A 17,254-nucleotide genomic window follows, 5' to 3' on the forward strand; every position below is an offset into this window, starting at 1 on the left:
CTACTTGTGTCAATATTATTGTATTCTATAATCAGGGTAATTTCTTTGTTAATTTTGCAATTAAAAGAAAGTGGATATTTCTTTTAGGCACATGTTTTTTTTTTTCATTCCTCCCACCTATCCCCCCGTTGCCAGAAATAGTCTCTGGACAGGGGGAATGTTTTGGAAAAGTGCTATTTCACTGACGACTAATGCCGCGCGCTGCTCCAGAGGTATGTGGAAAATGGTTTATCTCAGGATGCTGGCGGTGAGTGTGCCCAGCAGAAGGAAATTTCCCCCACTGTGCTTGGTGGTTTTTGCACAGTTTGTCCCAGTTTAAATCTCAGACTAATATATCCTCTGATGAATGATGTGGAAGCTAAAAAACTCCAAAAAGGATGGTGGGGGGGGGGAATGCTCTGGCATTTGCTATAGGATGGAAACTGTGAAATGTTTACACTGTATGATTATGACACAACCAGATGTTGAATGAAATATGATCAAAATGAAGAGTTGTGAAAGTGTACGGCGAGAGGTAATCATTTAAAGCATTTACGTAGATAGGGGAAAGTGTTGGCAGCTCTTTAGTGATGTACAGCTCCTGTCAGAGTTTTAGCTTGAATCACAAGTTAACTATGAACTTTTAATGGGATTTTTTTTTTTTTTTATCATTAATTTTTTGCGGGGAGGGAATTATTACACAAATTCAATGACAGAGTTAGATGCACACATTTGACATTACTGTGGATTTCCTCTAATCCAGATGGGGCCCAACAGATTATTATCACTTGATTATTTGAGTCACGTGTATTGAGGCAAGAGACAAGTCTCATAGTAGCTGGACGCTATCCCTCAGGGACTGGATTTGAAGGCCCCTGCTCTACATACACCCAAACAAGTCTATTGTACAGTAATCAGCCAAAGTTAAGCGTATGGCATACATTTCACAGGATGTTTTTCTTTTTACATGCAGCATTTTAAATCCACTGTTTTCCTGGCACAAACTGCACATTTAATCGCAGTCCAAAATTTTTCAACAGAGCCTTTTTAGAGGTATCCATTCAAATAGAAGCACCAATTCTGTAAAAATTAGAGTGTCTAGCTGTTTGACATTAAGCCAAACAATTGATTATTCTTATTGAATAATCATTAAGATCTTGATTATTCTATTCCATTCCAGATTTGTTCATAAAGCACTTTAAAAACAACACAGTTGACTAAAGTTCAGCACACCCCAACCTGGTGCATTACCACTGGTACTCAGCACAATGTTGCCACCACCACCACTTGACAGTTGTTCCTCTTTAACAAGTTAAACCAGCAATTCTGACAGTTTTGAGTGTTTCTACTATCTCCTCCCAACTGTGGTGAGTCTTACAAAGAATCAAGCGCACCCGTCCAATATAGATTTGGCTGCTTTATCTTAGCAGCCAAATCTATAAGGTAACCCTGCTCACATGCGCTCACACAGCAATCTCTCGTCAAAGAATTTCAGCTAAAAGCTTCCAAAAGACGCCACCAGTAGGAAATGGGCATTATTCAACGTTTACAGGATTCAAGTTTGACATTTATTGATTGTTTGATGCAATGCTTCTCATATATTTACTAAATATATTTTAGTATGCACTCTTTATAGGTTGTTTGCCATTTATTCACTGTTGAGTTAAAAGTAAATTATTAAAAGCATGACTTAAGAAGCTAGTTAAATATTTAAAGTTAAAATGAGCTTGTTGTTTTGATGTTTAATGTTTCTCTCATCTGTTTGCAGATTATCAACCCACTCATATTGGCTAGTCATAGACTGCTCCTGTTGCACTTCTGGTGAGATTCATCCAAAAAGAAACGATGAATAAAGAAATGTCACTGAGTTGAGTTTTTTCTGTGTCTCGTTGTAGGAAACAAGCCTTTTTAAGTTTTAGCTAAAAGTTGAAGGGGGTGAAGTGGTTTAAGAGTAAAGAAAAATTAGACACACAGTTATAAGTCCCACCTTAAGTCCTCGAAACATACCTGTTGTCACTGAGGTCAGAAGCTCAGTGGTTGTGCTGTTAGACCATGACACTTTTCTTCAGAAGGCATCTGGTTTTTTCATGTGTGCAGCTGAACTTTTCAGTAATGCTGAAAGGCGTCGGTGGAGGAGATCTAGTTTCTCGGCTGGCACCCTCTCAGTCCGTGCCGATGTCAAACTCATTACACCTTGCATAGTGGCACTTGTCTTCCAGTAATTTCCATTTTACAATCACCTTGAGTATTTCTAGTTGATGGATTGTTCCTGAACGTTCCAACAAATTTCTTTTCATCTCACGGGGACAGTTTTGGCCGAATGGTTGAAAATTGGGCACATTTGAGTATTCCAGCAGAGCAAGGCACTCAAAAACACAATAGTGAATAGCTTAAGATACATTCTGCCAATTTTTAGATGCATTTGTAATAGAAGTCCTGATCTTCTCTTTTATTTGAACTTACAAGAAATTTAACTCATTTAGGGCACTCGCATGCAAGCATGGTTTCCATATTAATCAAATACCTTTTGCATTTACAAAGCAGTTCCTAGATTTTACACAAATGTTAAATTTCTGCTAATTTAATGAGTAAATCTTGAGAGAACGAGGACATCTTATAAACCATTTATATTTTAAGTGGGGCAGTGTTCAGAGTTCGTTGAATATTGAGCAGTTTTATGACGCTCACAAAGTGCAGCCAGCCCAACCTCTGTGGCTGTTTTGATGTGGGTTTAGATGCGTCATTTCTCAATATAGATTGCCCAGCAGGTTCTTTCTTTCTTTTAGATTTATTTACTGTTTTATGGATAAGACTAATTTTGTTAGCAAAAAACGTGAACATCTGTGTTTTGCATGCAAGGATGTGTGGATAAGGTCACAAGAGAGGTCAGGCCAACCCTGACCAGAAACTACTGAGCTTTGCAAAAATATTATTTTATTGTCCAGAAATTTAACTGAATTTCAATAGATTTTTTTTTTGTCTGTTTTTTTTTTTTTTTTTTTGTGATAGTCTCAAAGTGGAGCATTATTACGCCCCCTCTAAGTGGTTTTATTCCAGAATGACCATCGTTTAGTAGCACCTATCTTTGGTTCTCTCCAGCTCCAAAGAAAAGCATCCCCATATTCTGATCCTACACATGGGTATGGTATGTCCAGTGTGATGTACAGTACAGTATTGATTTGTAAGCTACACGTAGAATGTTGGCCAAAAACATGGCCAACCAAAGTAAAAATGTATGTTGAGTTTTTTACATTATTTGTAGAAAATGTTAATTTCTTGCACCCTTTTGATGTACAACTTTGCATTAGCCTTTCACATAAAATGCTAAAAAAAATATATATATATATATATATATACATATATACTGTATATATACATACAGTATATATATATATATATATATATATATAATATTGTATTTGTAACTTAAAGAATAAAGGAATAATACTGCATGCCCTGTCTGTGATTTATTCTAATAAAATTAAATCTTTAAGCAAAATTTCCATTTTCTGCTTGACAGATTTAAGTAAAACCAGTTATGCCCAGTCAGTCTGTACTGAGAAGGTACTGTCTGTACAAATTCTTGAAAGCTAAGGATAAACATGTGACAAATAAAGTCAAATAAAATATATGTTGCAGTATTTACTCATGTGTGGCCTGCAAAGCAGTGGCCTTGAGTTAGCGAGAGATGAACAGATGAAGCTTTAGAACTTTGTGTAATAGAAAACAAAATGACAAAGTTTCTTTAGTTCTTTGGCTTCTCCTATTGCGTTTATTTTAATTGATCAATTGGATCTGAACCATAGGAAAAAAGTGTGTTTAAAAAAAAAAATTCAAACGAAGGTGCACTGGAAGAATTGCTCATGTTTTTCCAGTGATCTGAGGATAAATAAGGCTTCAGGATTGTAAATTTTAGAAATGAGAGACTCTTGTTTCCAAAAGTAAATAACTGCAAGCAGCAAACTGCAGTGCAATTGCAGGCATGAAATGAACCATGAAGCCAAATGTGGAATAGATTATCCTCTACAAATAGGCTTCTTTCATGCACCTTGACGCAGAGCGCAAACAGAATTAGCCATATTAATGATTACATTTTAAAATTTTACTGCAGTGTGGAAAGATTCGTTGTATGTTAGTTTTGGAGTGCAGGATTTGTGGAGGAAATGCTTTAATAACACAATAAAATCTAACTCTTACGTGAGCATATTTATTAAATAAAGTGGAAAACATACCATCTTCTTGTAGAATAAACATGAGACAAGAAGAAACCTCTCCGACTGAGATACTTTGGATGAAGTGCGGTAATTGATCTAATTGGGCTCATATGAGCCCAATGTTAATTTGACAGCACCATCTAGTGGCCAAATGTGAGTGTATAAAAAATTGATTAAACAGACAATTAGATTCCCACAGAGAGCAGCCAAATGATGAATTGCATGACCAAATGAAAAGATTTTTAAAAAAGGATGACAATCTCTGTAGGATACAATCTGAGAGCAACTGGAGGCCAGAAATGATCAAAATTAGGCGCAAAACAAACACAAAAGGTTACAAAGTGATACTAAAAGACAGATGTAACATTTTTAAGCTTTTACATGTAACAGTAGCCAAAAAGAAAAACAAAATATCAGTAGTTACCCATACTGAGGATGCCTGTTTTTCTTTTTGGCTACTGTTACATGTAAAAGCTAAATATATATTAAAAAAAATACATTATTAAAAATTTGGGTAATTTGCAAACTTTTGATTGATATTGTCAGATATTGGATGTGGAGCATTGTTTCACTAGTAAAACATCAACACTCTCCACAGGCGGCCCAGGTCCTTGGCGATGTAAGAGCCCAATTCAAAAGCAGTGAAGAACACTGGAAAGATCATACCGATCAGGCTTGCAAAGTTCTGTAGAAGTGATGCATCAATGAATCAGTATTATTCATTCGAAATAATACAAAATATTGCATGTTGTCCTTGAATAGCCTCAACATTTCATCATTCCACATTGTACAATTACTTAAAATTGCACAACTACAGAAAATCCTAAAAAAAAAAAATAAGTCAGTAGCAGGAAATTGCCAATACTCTTTGCTTCTTCTGCTTACTTAGTATAAACGTCTGAGCTACAGAAACCCTGACAGAATACATCAGCAAACCCCAAAAACATACATTTGAACATCCTTAGATAGGTTAAATAAGTGCTCTTATCCAAAGTGCCATCATTAGATAATTCATACTATATGCATGTAATTGTTGCAACACCTCGGTTGCAATCAAATGTATCTAACGTGGGTACTAACAGACAAAAAATGGGTGTTTTTAAAAATAGTTTGCAGAAATCATCCCGTAAACAATTCAGTTAATTTAAAATAATAAAAGAAAAACAGTTTTTTTTGTTTCGTCAGGATTTTCTATGTTGTCTGTGAACCCTTTTTTCAACAACTGTCTATAGTCTGCTAAATCATCTGGAAATGATTATAGCTATTAGGAATTATCAATATTGTGCGACGTTTCATCAAAATTGGAAAACGGTGAGACACAACATGAAGCTAAATTCAGACCAGAACCTCATTAAGCAATGATACATATTTATAAGGCCTAAATGAAAACATTTGAAAAGACAAAATTTTATATAGTTGGAATTTATTGTTGCCTGTAGCGATTATTTGAAGTTTAGTGTGTAAGTTTGGTTTCGGGAAAGATTGGTGCAACGCCCGAGTAGTGGATACTTAAGAAAGGCAAAGGAAAATAGGCTAATTGCCTCACAGAGTCGCAACACGGGAGACGCCAAAGTCCGCATGCGCGAAGCCTCCATCTGTCTCCTCAGTGTCCAGGAGGTTGGAGGAAGATGATGCGGCTGAGCGGACCTCGTGCGTATCGCGCCACTCTTTAGACGTAGATATATATTTTTTTCACTTGCCTTGTCTAGTTTCTTGCCAAAATATATTTGCTGCTCAATGTGGAGGTGCGAGCGTAGCGACGCAGAAACTGATTAGGTATTGGTCAGAGAAGAAGAAGAAGAGGAAAACAGAGAAGAAGAGGGGCGAAGTGAACGGGGTTGGGCATCAAATTGCACCGGATGTCATTATACACTGTTAATTATCAAAGACGTAAGTAGCTCCTAATGCTTGTGTGTTTTTGTGATGTTTACTGTGTGTCTGTATTGTTGGGTATGTTTTTAATTTCCAGTCTCAAACCTGTTGAGCTTAACTGTGTCAGGTTTTTTATTTGAAATTATTTTTAGGAAATAATTTAAACCTATAATAGCACTTAGCTATTTCTGTTCTTATTTTTCTGTATCTTATCTCTCAGCACATTTCAGCCAACCACCACCTGTTATAAACATGAAGGAAAAATACAGCGAGCCACTTTAGCTTGCAAAGTAGTTTTAAACCATGACTGGCTGTGAATATGTGGGAACTCTAGTTTTATTTTTGTATTTTCCAGCACATGCATTTAGATATTCACCGATCAGACTCTGTGTTTCTCTGGGCATTTGTACTTAGGCCCTCATCTAAGCTCGTTGATCAATTGAATTTAAGCCTCTTGAGCGGCCAGAGCTGAAACCTGCTGACACATGCGCCCCAGTCTTTTTGTTACGCTTCACCCTCTATCTCTTATCTGGCCTGTGTCTGCCTGCTGGTTGGACTACATCCTGATGTGTTATCATGCAAAATCCCTCAAAGATTGTCCGTCTGTGCAGATTATTTAATCCCTTCACCTATGTGTAACACTGGACTGAAGTACTCAGCTCTTTTCCTGAACACTCACATTGGTAAAGTAGTTACTGTATACTTGGCTATTAATTATTTAAAGGACAGCTGATCTGACTCATTGGATTAATAATAGATTAATATAAAGACAAAAGCTCTCAACTCTGTGGTGGATAAGAGCTGTTTGTTATGTAAGGCACCCTAATTAGTCTCAGTGAGACAGACATCCACAATTGGCCAAAGCTTGTACAGGGTCCTTAACAGAATATGAGTCTGTGGGTGGGTCACCAAAACTCAGCTAAAAGCTCTTTTCCATCCTCCATATTTGAGCATTTGTGCTTTACTTATTCTGCATAAATGTTAGGGTTTAGAACAGCCAAGTAAGTGGGTGCCTTCTCTTTGTAAATGGAGATTAGATTTTCCACTTTACTCATATAATAAAAATGTCTCCTGCAGTCCAAACGCAGGCTGGGGAAACCAGAGGTCACAGACCAGCCCCGAATTGAGTATTCAATGTGGGGCTGTGAAATGTAGTGAAAAATAGTGTAAACTACCCAATTAATCAGTCAGAGATAGAAATCAATCATTTCCCTTTGATCCGCTCTGAAAGGCCAAATCAGGCTGGTGAAACACTGGAAAATCTGATTGTTTTGAATCCATTTTCATTACCTTTATGTGTTTAAGTTTCAACGTTCACCATTTATATAGCAGCAACCAGCATGCAAAAATAGGTGGAGCATGTCCTTGGGCGCACTTTTCTCAAATATAAATCTGATAAAGGTTAGTGATGTATATTTTGAGGCTTTATAAAGAAAATGTTGTTCCTTAATTATTTGTCTAGTTTAAAACTAGGACCTCTATCAGAAAATCTTTGGTCATTTCTGTCTTTTATGTGTTATAGTTCCAGTGTTACACATACTATACAACCTCTAATTGTGAACATGCTTCTTTAGGGTTTGAACGTGTGTCATGCAAAGAATTCTTGGACGTCTTAAATTGCTATGACTAGTTAGCACCAGAAGAGATAGCTTGTGTTGGTTTTCCTACATTTAATTGAGATTCACCCAGCTAGGATGTAAGCTCTTTCCCAGAGCTGAGCTCCAGCTTCCCAGACCAATCAAACTCAACATGAAATCAGCACACAACATGCTATATTAAATTAACTGAATGTTTGTTGCTTAATTCATATGAGTCTGCTCCACGAGAAGTAATCCTGTGTTGAGGTAACTTGCTTGAAAGTATATTTTAACATGTTTAAATTGATTAGTTTGTGGTGAAAAATCTTGAGATTCTAGAACTCATAATATAATACGGGCTCATAAGAGGATGGACATTAGCTCCCAGCTCCATTTCTATGTTAGTAAACCTGACTTTTGTGATATACTTCTGACTTCTAGGTCTATAGACAATCATCCATTTAAAGTCTGTTTTGTCACAGATAAGAATTTTATACTGTCCCTAACAGCAGCATTAAAAACACAATGTTTTGTGTCTTGCAGCTGTTTGCAAAACTAGTACCCACTCAAGCTAGTAGGGCGTAGTCCTGTGTCCCACTGATGTGGTGTGCATGACCTGTAATTTAATTTTTGTGTCTCTTTGGTGTTTTCTGTCTCCGCAGTTTAATCACAAGCAACGGTAGAGCCATGGAGGTTGTAACACATCTTGTGAATGACACAGTAGAGTTTTATAAATGGAGCCTTACTATAGCAGGTAAGATGGGTTCACCGATTCCTGATCCACTCTCACCAGCAGCGTGGCTTATGATGCACATGTAAAGATTTGAATGTTATGTAGTAATTGTTTACTTGAATTTGAAGCTTATAAAAGTACATTGTTGTAATGCTTTCCCAGGCCTGAGCCTTAGAGTCGACATTGATGTGACATAGACAGGATGGATCTATGCTACATTTTACTAAACTGCATTTTTGAATTTAGTTATACTGCTATATCCAGTTAGAATAAGCAGTAATAGTTCAAAGTTTTAAGTTCTTGTTTCTTTCACCAAGACAGCAAAGACGGTATTGAAGTGGTCTCGTAAGACAAACAGAAACAACAATGTGAACTTTCGAATCTTTTGCATTAAAATCATCTGCTGAAATGTGGAGGTGCACATTTCTCAAGACATGAAAGAGAAAAAAATTGTGTTGGAGATTCTTTCATATACATGATGATTTTGAATCCAACAATAACAAGATATTTCACATTTATACACCAAATGGTGACGTTTATTAGATTTCTTTAACTCAAAGCACACTCTGCTGGTTGTTGTGTTCATGAACTGAAAAAAGTAGGAATTCTTAGTTTTGATGCATTTAATGAAGAAAAAAAAAATGATTTTTTTATTTTTGACCTTGTAAATCAAGAAAAAATGTGTTGTCTTCTGTCTCTATGCTTGGTGATTGGTGTATTTCAAATTAAATGTTAATTACATGGTGTAGTAACATTTCAGCTGATTAATTAAAATGTTTAGGCATAAACTAATTAAACAACAGTAGAAACTCAGTAATAATTTAAACCCTCCATTTTGCCCAGACAAGAGGGTGGAGAACTGGCCGATGATGTCTTCTTCCTCTCCCACCCTGGCCATCAGCTGCCTGTACTTGATCTTCCTGTGGGCGGGGCCTAGGTACATGCAGGACCGCCAACCCTTTACACTCAGGAAGACCCTCATAGTGTACAACTTCAGCATGGTGGTCCTCAACTTCTACATCGCCAAAGAGGTTGGTGCCATTCTGGACAGATAGCAGTGTTTTAAATTTACAGTCTTATAACGTATGTCAAAGACCATTGAGTGATAAAAATAAAACTGGTCTCCAAAGAATCCATTTAATTTACTTAACATTTAGCTATTTTCTGCCATTCATACGTCTTCAGCCTATTGTATAACAGTATGACAAAAAGTAATTCAATCCAGTTTAATTGTTTAGCACCCATTTATTACAAAGGTAATCCATACTTTTTTTTACAAGAAAAGCAGGCTACAGTTATTTCCAAAAGTGTAGCGTCAAATTCAGTCTGATTTATTTTCCAATAATAAAGTTCAGATCAAAATAGATGCAGTTCAATTCAGTCAAAATTGATTCAATTGATTAGTGGTTTATGATCGTTTGGAATACATGTGCTAAAAGCCAGGGTTTTGACAGGGTTTCAACATGTACGGTATGTTGAAGCATTTCAAGCATTTTTAAATATTGTTCCTGAAATGAACTTTTTTATTGATACAAATGTCTGTAAATGCTTGTTGCTCTGCCTTTTTGGTGTGAATCAACTTACCGTATCATTTCATTGCATGATATGCCCAAGCCTGATCTCACTTTGCCTTTTGCACCCTTTTGTCAGCTCCTACTAGCATCAAGAGCTGCTGGATACAGCTACCTGTGTCAGCCTGTCAACTACTCAAATGATGTGAATGAAGTCAGGGTAAGCTTCCCCACTTGCACTTTTCACTAAGCTAATCTGTCCACACATCCTATCTTGTCTGGAGAAAATTGTATTCGTTTAACAAATGTTGACGTTTAAGGTGGTTGCTAATCGCACATACGGCCTCGAGCGCTTTCCCTGCAGCTAACAGGTGGAGTGATGCTGTAATCTTGTTGCTGACGATTAGTAGATTGCTAATTCTGCTGGGCATCAGAGCAGGAGAGAAAGAGAGAGATGATGAGAGCCTGGCATTTTAGGACAAAGAGGGTGTGGTGATTGGTCACACCACCTTTAAGCTGCAGCTCCACCTCCTTTTGCAGCGCTGCATGCTCTGGCTCAGTGGGAGGGACTCCAGAGGTCAGAGTTATCATAGTGACTTTTAGAGAATGTCCTTGTGAACCATGTGCATGTCCAACACTCAGCAATAATAGAACAGGATTAAACAAAAGTATAGATGGAGATTTGTTATATAAGAATACTTTTCATTTTTAAGAAAAATACAAATAAAATGACCGCTATGGCAATTTTTTTTTTCTTTATTTTATTTATTTTTTTGTTTTTTAGCCTAACATATTGTTTGTATTTTGTTTAAACTGGGATTGTGTAGTGTAGATGTCAGCAGTCAACAGCTTTTGTTTTTGAGACACAGGTTTGAACCAGCTTGATGTGGTAAAATTAATCTTCACAGGAAAATTGAGCTGACTTGTCAGTGGGACCAGTTGCAAAAGCGTTCTTATGCTATTTTGAAACAACTTCACCTTTTAAAGCTTCATAGAAAGACTATTTTACAAACTTTCAACACTGCTGCGTCACTGATGGTAATTTAAACTGGAGACAGGTCCACACTTCGTAATTAATGTTGTTCTGTGAATGCAATTTTGTAAAATAGACCCTGTAAATGGCAACATAGATAATGTTACCTTAAGTGAGCAAAACTGTTTTCTATTGGGAATTACATCCCACTAATATTAACATTACACCATAGCATCATTTGAATATTTTACAATCTTTTATAAAATCTCTAATAGTTGTTTCCATTAGGTCCGGTCAGGCTTTTATATAATTCAAAATGGCGGCCTGTCAAAAATGACGGTGTTTCTTCTAGTATTTTATCTAACCCAACAATCTGGGTCAGAATCTGACCCAATGTTTAGTCAAAGCAAACACTGTTATTCAATATTATAGCACTTCAACTGTCATCCTTAATGTCTATGACCTGCATTACCTAAACGTTGTGTTACTGTGCAGATGTTTGACCTCTACCATCAACTCTTGCCTCCTTTATGTCTCCAGATAGCATCTGCTCTTTGGTGGTATTACATCTCCAAAGGGGTGGAGTTCTTGGACACTGTGTTTTTTATACTGAGGAAGAAGTTCAACCAAGTCAGCTTCCTCCACGTCTACCATCACTGTACCATGTTCATCCTCTGGTGGATTGGTATCAAGTGGGTCCCTGGTGGACAGTGTGAGTAAAAGCATGTGTGATTTGTTCTACAATCCAGAGTGAACCAATCTTTTGTACTTGCTGGGGGTTTATTAACAACCCGGACAAAATTAGATCTGAACAAATCTTGACCCTGTCTACAGCATTTTTCGGTGCAACCATCAACTCTTCCATCCACGTCCTCATGTACGGTTACTATGGCCTGGCTGCCTTGGGACCTCATATGCAGAAGTATCTCTGGTGGAAGAAATACCTCACCATAATTCAGATGGTGAGTAACACATTTAAGGATGCACCTTGCACACAAAAAAATCTCACTGTTAAACTCCTCTTAAAACATCATCTCGCTCTTTTTACTGTTTAGACATGTATTCAGGGTCTGTTATAGTTATAAAGTATTGCTGTTGATATGTATGTGAACAGCATGGGATAATTTTGGGAGGGTGATGTCTCTCTTTTAGGTAAGAACTAGGTTAATAATTGTAAATGAATAAATCTGATATTAGGTTAAAATAGCGTTTACATATAATAATTATATATTGTTTATCTAAAGAAAGGGCTTCATTAATAATCACAATATTATGCCTAAAAGATGACTGTCACTTACCATTAGGAGGATATAAACCACAGGAAAAGGCAGTGAAATCTGTAATTTTTTGTTACATGTTGAACTTCTAATTACTTTGGTGTTATCAGATGCTAAATATTTAGTTTTTGTTGGTATTCAAGTGATATTCTGTCCATGTTGATCAGCCAGCCCAAAGCAAAATACGAGCATAACAAACCTGACAACATGTTCCTTAAAAGTTTACCTAAAAATGCAAGATTATTTGAAACGTCCTAATATAGTTGTACTATTTTGATAGATAATTGGGTCACAAGAATAGTTTTTATTAATTATCATTGATTTATGTGTGAATAAAACAATTTAAAAGCATTTGAACTCCTTTTGTGGACCTTTTGTATAACCTAAGTTATATTTTTGGTGCATAAAATCGTGTAAAAAGCATCATATTTTAATACATTTCACACAAAAATAAAACTGATTTTTCAAGTTCTAGAGCATTGTTTGTAGTTCTCCTATTTATGTCATAACATCAGGACAGATTTACCTGAGTTTTATGTCTAATTTCGCAATGTTTGGTGTTTGACCTTTGACCTGCTGATACAGACTTTGGTTGGTTCTTGCATCTTTCGCACCCTGGGTGGGCCCTCTCTTGTGTCACTCAACACACACTCAGAAGATGTATCTTGTGTAACTTATCAGTAAGATGAATAATTTAAAAATATGTATCTGGGAAAAAAAAGGATCTAGGTGGATGTATTCAGAGGTTTCACAAATAAACTTTAAAGTATCTGTAATCACAGTAGAAAAAAAATTGTCCAGAGTTGACTCAGATATATTGTGCTTTTCACTAAATAAGAGTTTTAAAGAATCTGTATTTATTGTAGAATTATTCAGTTAAATAGTTTAAGTTTAAATAAGTAAGATTTTGAACAACCTGATATTTTAAAACAAAGATAAAATTATATTAAGTTTATGTTTTAACCTGGTTTAGCATCTTAAATTGGCGTATGTGTTTACCAGCTTTGTCAGCACAGCTAGTATTGCTCAAATAGAAATCTCCGTGTAGTTCTCAGTAATTCCTTAAAACTGAGCTTCCTGTAAAGCTGCCTACATTTCCAGATAATTGAAAGTTCAAAAGGGGAAGAAAAAAAAATCAGAACAATTTGCTGTTCCGATTTTCAGCTGAAAGTTTTGCTCTGTCTCGTCTTTTGCAGCCTGAATGAACCACAGCGATGTCTCAACATGAGTTTAAACTGTTTTTTTAATTTAATACATTTTCCTAAATCTAGATACTTTCCATGTTTAACAGATCCAGTTTCACGTAACCATCGGCCACGCCGGTTATTCGCTCTACACTGGCTGCCCATTTCCCTGCTGGATGCAGTGGGCTCTGATCGGCTATGCTGTCACCTTCATCATCCTCTTCGCCAACTTCTACTACCACGCCTACAGACGCAAACCTTCATCGCACAAAGGCGGCAAGCCAGTGGCCAACGGCACATCCGCTGTGACTAACGGCCACTGCAACATGGAAGAAGTGGAGGAAAATGGGAAGAGGCAAAAGAAGGGAAGAGCGAAAAGGGAGTGAAGAAGAAAGAGGCGCGTGCCTGGCAACAATCTAAAAGTGGATGGAGAAGGAGGGAAGGGAGGGGAGAAATCAACCAGACAATCATTTCTTCAAATAATGTAGATTGACATGATTCGGGACCAACTTGAGAAGAACAGCGGGTGTCGGGTGTGTATTTATGGGCAAGTCTGTAAAAGCTTCTGGTTTTAGATGGAAGGCAGTTGTGCTGGTTGTCTGCAAAACAGTTTGTTAATGAAGAAAAGCAAAATGCTGATCACATAGGCTCCATGCTCTTCTGTCCAACTATGTTTTGGACCCTGTTAGGACCAAAATGTCACAGAAAATGCACACCTGCTCAGCATTTACAACCAAAGTTCACCTCCAATTTTTGTACTCTGGATTCTAATACTGCTTTATCTAAGAGCTTAAATAGTTAATGTGCTAATTTATTTTCTAGTGCGCTAAAACATTTTGATTAATTTTAAGTGTTCCCAAAATAATTTTTTTTTTGTTATTTAAATCTTTTGGGGGGGAGCAGAGGGCGTGGGTGGGAAATTATGTTTACAGATGCAGTTGATTTAGATATGGTTATCAAAAAAATTTACAAAATACTTATGTTTGCCATCTGCTTTATTTACATTGCCTTGCAAAAGTATTACTACCCCTTGATTATTTTGTTTAGCCACAAATTCCACTAATCTTTACTGGGATTTTATGTGGTAGATAAATACCAAGTAGCATTTTTTTCAGGCTACAAAAGGAAAAGAATAATTCCTTGGCATTCATTTGCATATATACTGTAAATAATCTTTCGCACCGCTTTGGTGTGTTTCTGTGAAACTAGCAAAAAAAAATTGTACAGTCTCAAGTCTTTTGCAGTCTTTAGCAGGATTTATTTCAGAGACAGCTGAGACTGTCTCTGTCTCAGCAGAGACAGTTTTCCTGTCTCTGCGGAAGAGAAGCACACACACCATGTTTCACCACAGGGATGATGTGTTTTCTTTCCCTCATACGGTGTTTTTTGCATTAAGGTCAAAAAGCTTAAAGCTCCTTTTTCTCATGTTCGCTATGTACCTTACATGACTTGTGCAAAACTGCAGATTATGACTGTAGTGTTTGTCTATGAAAAGTGTCTCTTGTTATTTACACTTCTCCATGCAGACAATAATTTACGAGTGCAAAGCTAATAGTTGTCTGTCAACAGATTATCCCACTGAGCTGTGGATTTTTATTGCTCCTTCTGAGTTACTTTGAGGCCTCTTGGCTGTTTTTTTTATTTATGCTCCTCTTAAAAAATGTAAAAACATGTATCTTTTTCCTTCTACTTTTAAATTTTGCTCCGCTTTATGTTGGTGTCTCACGTACAGTCCATATAAAGTATATTGGAATTTGTAACTTGATACTGTAAAAAAAAAAAAGTTCAAAGTGTACAAATACTTTTGCAAGGCATTGTTACTTCTTTGCAGTCATCTACAGTTCTTTGCAAAGACTACAACTGTGCTGCATTTACAAAATTATATGCTACTACCTTTTTGTTGATCTGGAGATAAAACAAAAAGCTGATTTGAAAGACTTGGGATAAAACCTTAGAGTTGTTTTGATTTTTAGATAAATGTTGATGATCCTGTAAAAAAAATATCTTTTTTATGGGTCTTCACACATTATTTCTTTTTACTGTGCGTCATAGATGAGTTTCAAGGATATTGTCTGACTGCCAATTAGGACCGCAGGGAAATTCATCCGAAAGGAAAAGCTTTTTTTTTTTTCAAGAAATCAGCAGGTCATTTTATTGTCTTGTCTAAAGAAAGGTGACTGCTTCCTGGCTGCACAATTAAATGAAATAAAGAAACTGTCAGCACTGCATAGATTCTTGTGTTCTTGTGTTAGTGCATGTACTGTAGATCAGTTGGAAATGACTGTTTTGATGACACTTCTCAATACAGATGAGCCTGATTCCATACCTAATGCAGATCTAGATCCCTACCATCCGCTTTGAACTTTTTCCCTAGTTTCCTTCCTCATTTTGTCTTTCCATTTTCTCTGGATCTCCAAGTTGGAAAGATCTCCGAGAAGGTCTCTGTGTGAGAGAGAGGCTGTACCTGCAACCTGTTCAGACAGATCTGCCCTAATCTTTGAAAACAAATTGGCTTTAGCTCCAAAAGAGCTTATTTCCACGTCACTCCACCAGCTATCCAAGGAAGCAGGTCACTGTCAAGAGAGCCTACCCGCTAATCTTTCAGCAGGTAGCAATTGTTAAAGGAGACAAGCGGGAGTGTAACTGTGAAATTTACATCTAGTTGCAATTTCTGCATACACATCAATGCTTTTTCTTCAAAATAAATGCATTAATAAAGGATGATTTTAAAGAATATTTCAAAACAAGTAGACAGTTACAAAATGTAGTTTGTTTGTTTTTTTAAAACTACATTTTGTAAATTTTATCATTCCTATGCATCATTTGCTTTTCTTTTCCTAGTTTCTTTACTCAGCCCATTATTCCTTCCTTTGAATGACAACATTTTTTGTGAACCACCCCCCTCTGCCTCCTGGCATCAAAGTAGGGGTAAAAAGGACTGTTAGAGGTAAAGATGTGACAGATATTCTGGATGAGTTCAACGCGAGGGAACACATTTGTCCTCCTCAGGGACATAGAGGGATCTAAGCCAAGGACTAAGAGGATTGCAAAGGCCGGGTCAAGGCTTTTAGCACAGGGCACTATAACCTGCTCCATGCTGCAACAGGAATGAACAAAACTGTTTGCACGTTACTGGACAGGCACTCAGACTTATGGAGCGGATTGAGCAATTGTTAATAAAACCAGCTGTACTCAAATACAATTTGAGTCAGCAGAGATAGCTTAGAAAAACTATTTACATGTTGCTAAATTTGTCTTTACTTCATTGTTGTTGTTTTGTTGTTTTTTTGTGTGTGGAGGTGTGTGGGGGTGTGTGTGTGTGTGGTGTGTGTGTGTGTGTGTGTGGGTGTGTGTGTGTGTGTGTGTGTGTGTGTGTGTGTCAACAGGTTTGCTGGGGCTTAGAGTTGCATGAAATTGCTGATAGTCTGCAGACCACAGTATGAAACAGGGTGAAGGGTCATTTAGCAGAGTTTAAATCCTTACAAACCTGACCGGCTTCTCACTCATCTCATTAGCAGTTAAATGACTAAGAGAGACTAAGGGAGTGGAAACAGTCAGCGTTTTACTGGCTCTAGGTCTGTGGAACAGCTTACCCTCGGTGTCGCTGCGCTGAAGTATGGAGAGCGACCTCTGCTGGACCATATTTATCTCTGGATCATTCGTGTGGGGGTAAATACAAGAATTATCAAATTTTAACTTCTCTTGAGGTAATATTTATCAGTCTATCTCAGTGAATTTTAATATTACTTAAAAAGTTAATATATCTTTTCAAATATCAATTTAAAAAGTCCAACTAATAAGCAACTGATTTAGCTCACAGATTAACATTGGAGGGTCCCAGCGACTGTCTGCTGAACAGCTATCTAGTTTGTAGACTTCCCCGTAGTATGACTATAACATTTCTTTTTTAGAAAATGTTTCCTTTGTCGACTTA

General features: G+C 36.9%; 1 protein-coding gene and 1 long non-coding RNA gene across 2 annotated transcripts; both read left to right on the plus strand.

Annotated features, from left to right (window-relative positions):
* The first annotated feature begins 411 nt into the window (after window positions 1-411).
* LOC114158328 (uncharacterized) lies at window positions 412-1,846 on the plus strand. The gene is made up of 2 exons (XR_003598392.1): window positions 412-1,538; window positions 1,748-1,846. It is a non-coding gene; the product is annotated as an uncharacterized LOC114158328 (long non-coding RNA).
* A 3,813-nt stretch (window positions 1,847-5,659) lies between these two features.
* LOC114158200 (elongation of very long chain fatty acids protein 4-like) lies at window positions 5,660-15,548 on the plus strand. Its single transcript, XM_028039521.1, has 7 exons — window positions 5,660-6,083; window positions 8,305-8,396; window positions 9,219-9,406; window positions 10,026-10,106; window positions 11,400-11,571; window positions 11,694-11,821; window positions 13,428-15,548. Exons 2-7 carry the CDS (start codon window positions 8,330-8,332, stop codon window positions 13,704-13,706), a joined length of 915 nt encoding a protein of 304 aa, XP_027895322.1. The 5' UTR covers window positions 5,660-6,083; window positions 8,305-8,329; the 3' UTR covers window positions 13,707-15,548.
* The last annotated feature ends 1,706 nt before the right edge of the window (window positions 15,549-17,254 follow it).

Source organism: Xiphophorus couchianus, chromosome 15, assembly GCF_001444195.1.
Source record: "Xiphophorus couchianus chromosome 15, X_couchianus-1.0, whole genome shotgun sequence".
In the NCBI taxonomy this organism is placed as follows: Eukaryota; Metazoa; Chordata; class Actinopteri; order Cyprinodontiformes; family Poeciliidae; genus Xiphophorus; species Xiphophorus couchianus.

Coding starts and splice junctions, on each gene's coding strand:
- LOC114158200 (XM_028039521.1), top strand. CDS start 8,330: ATGGAGGTTGTAACACATCTTGTGAATGACACAGTAGAGTTTTATAAA. Junction 8,397..9,218: donor ATGGAGCCTTACTATAGCAG/GTAAGATGGGTT, acceptor CATTTTGCCCAG/ACAAGAGGGTGGAGAACTGG. Junction 9,407..10,025: donor ACTTCTACATCGCCAAAGAG/GTTGGTGCCATT, acceptor CCCTTTTGTCAG/CTCCTACTAGCATCAAGAGC.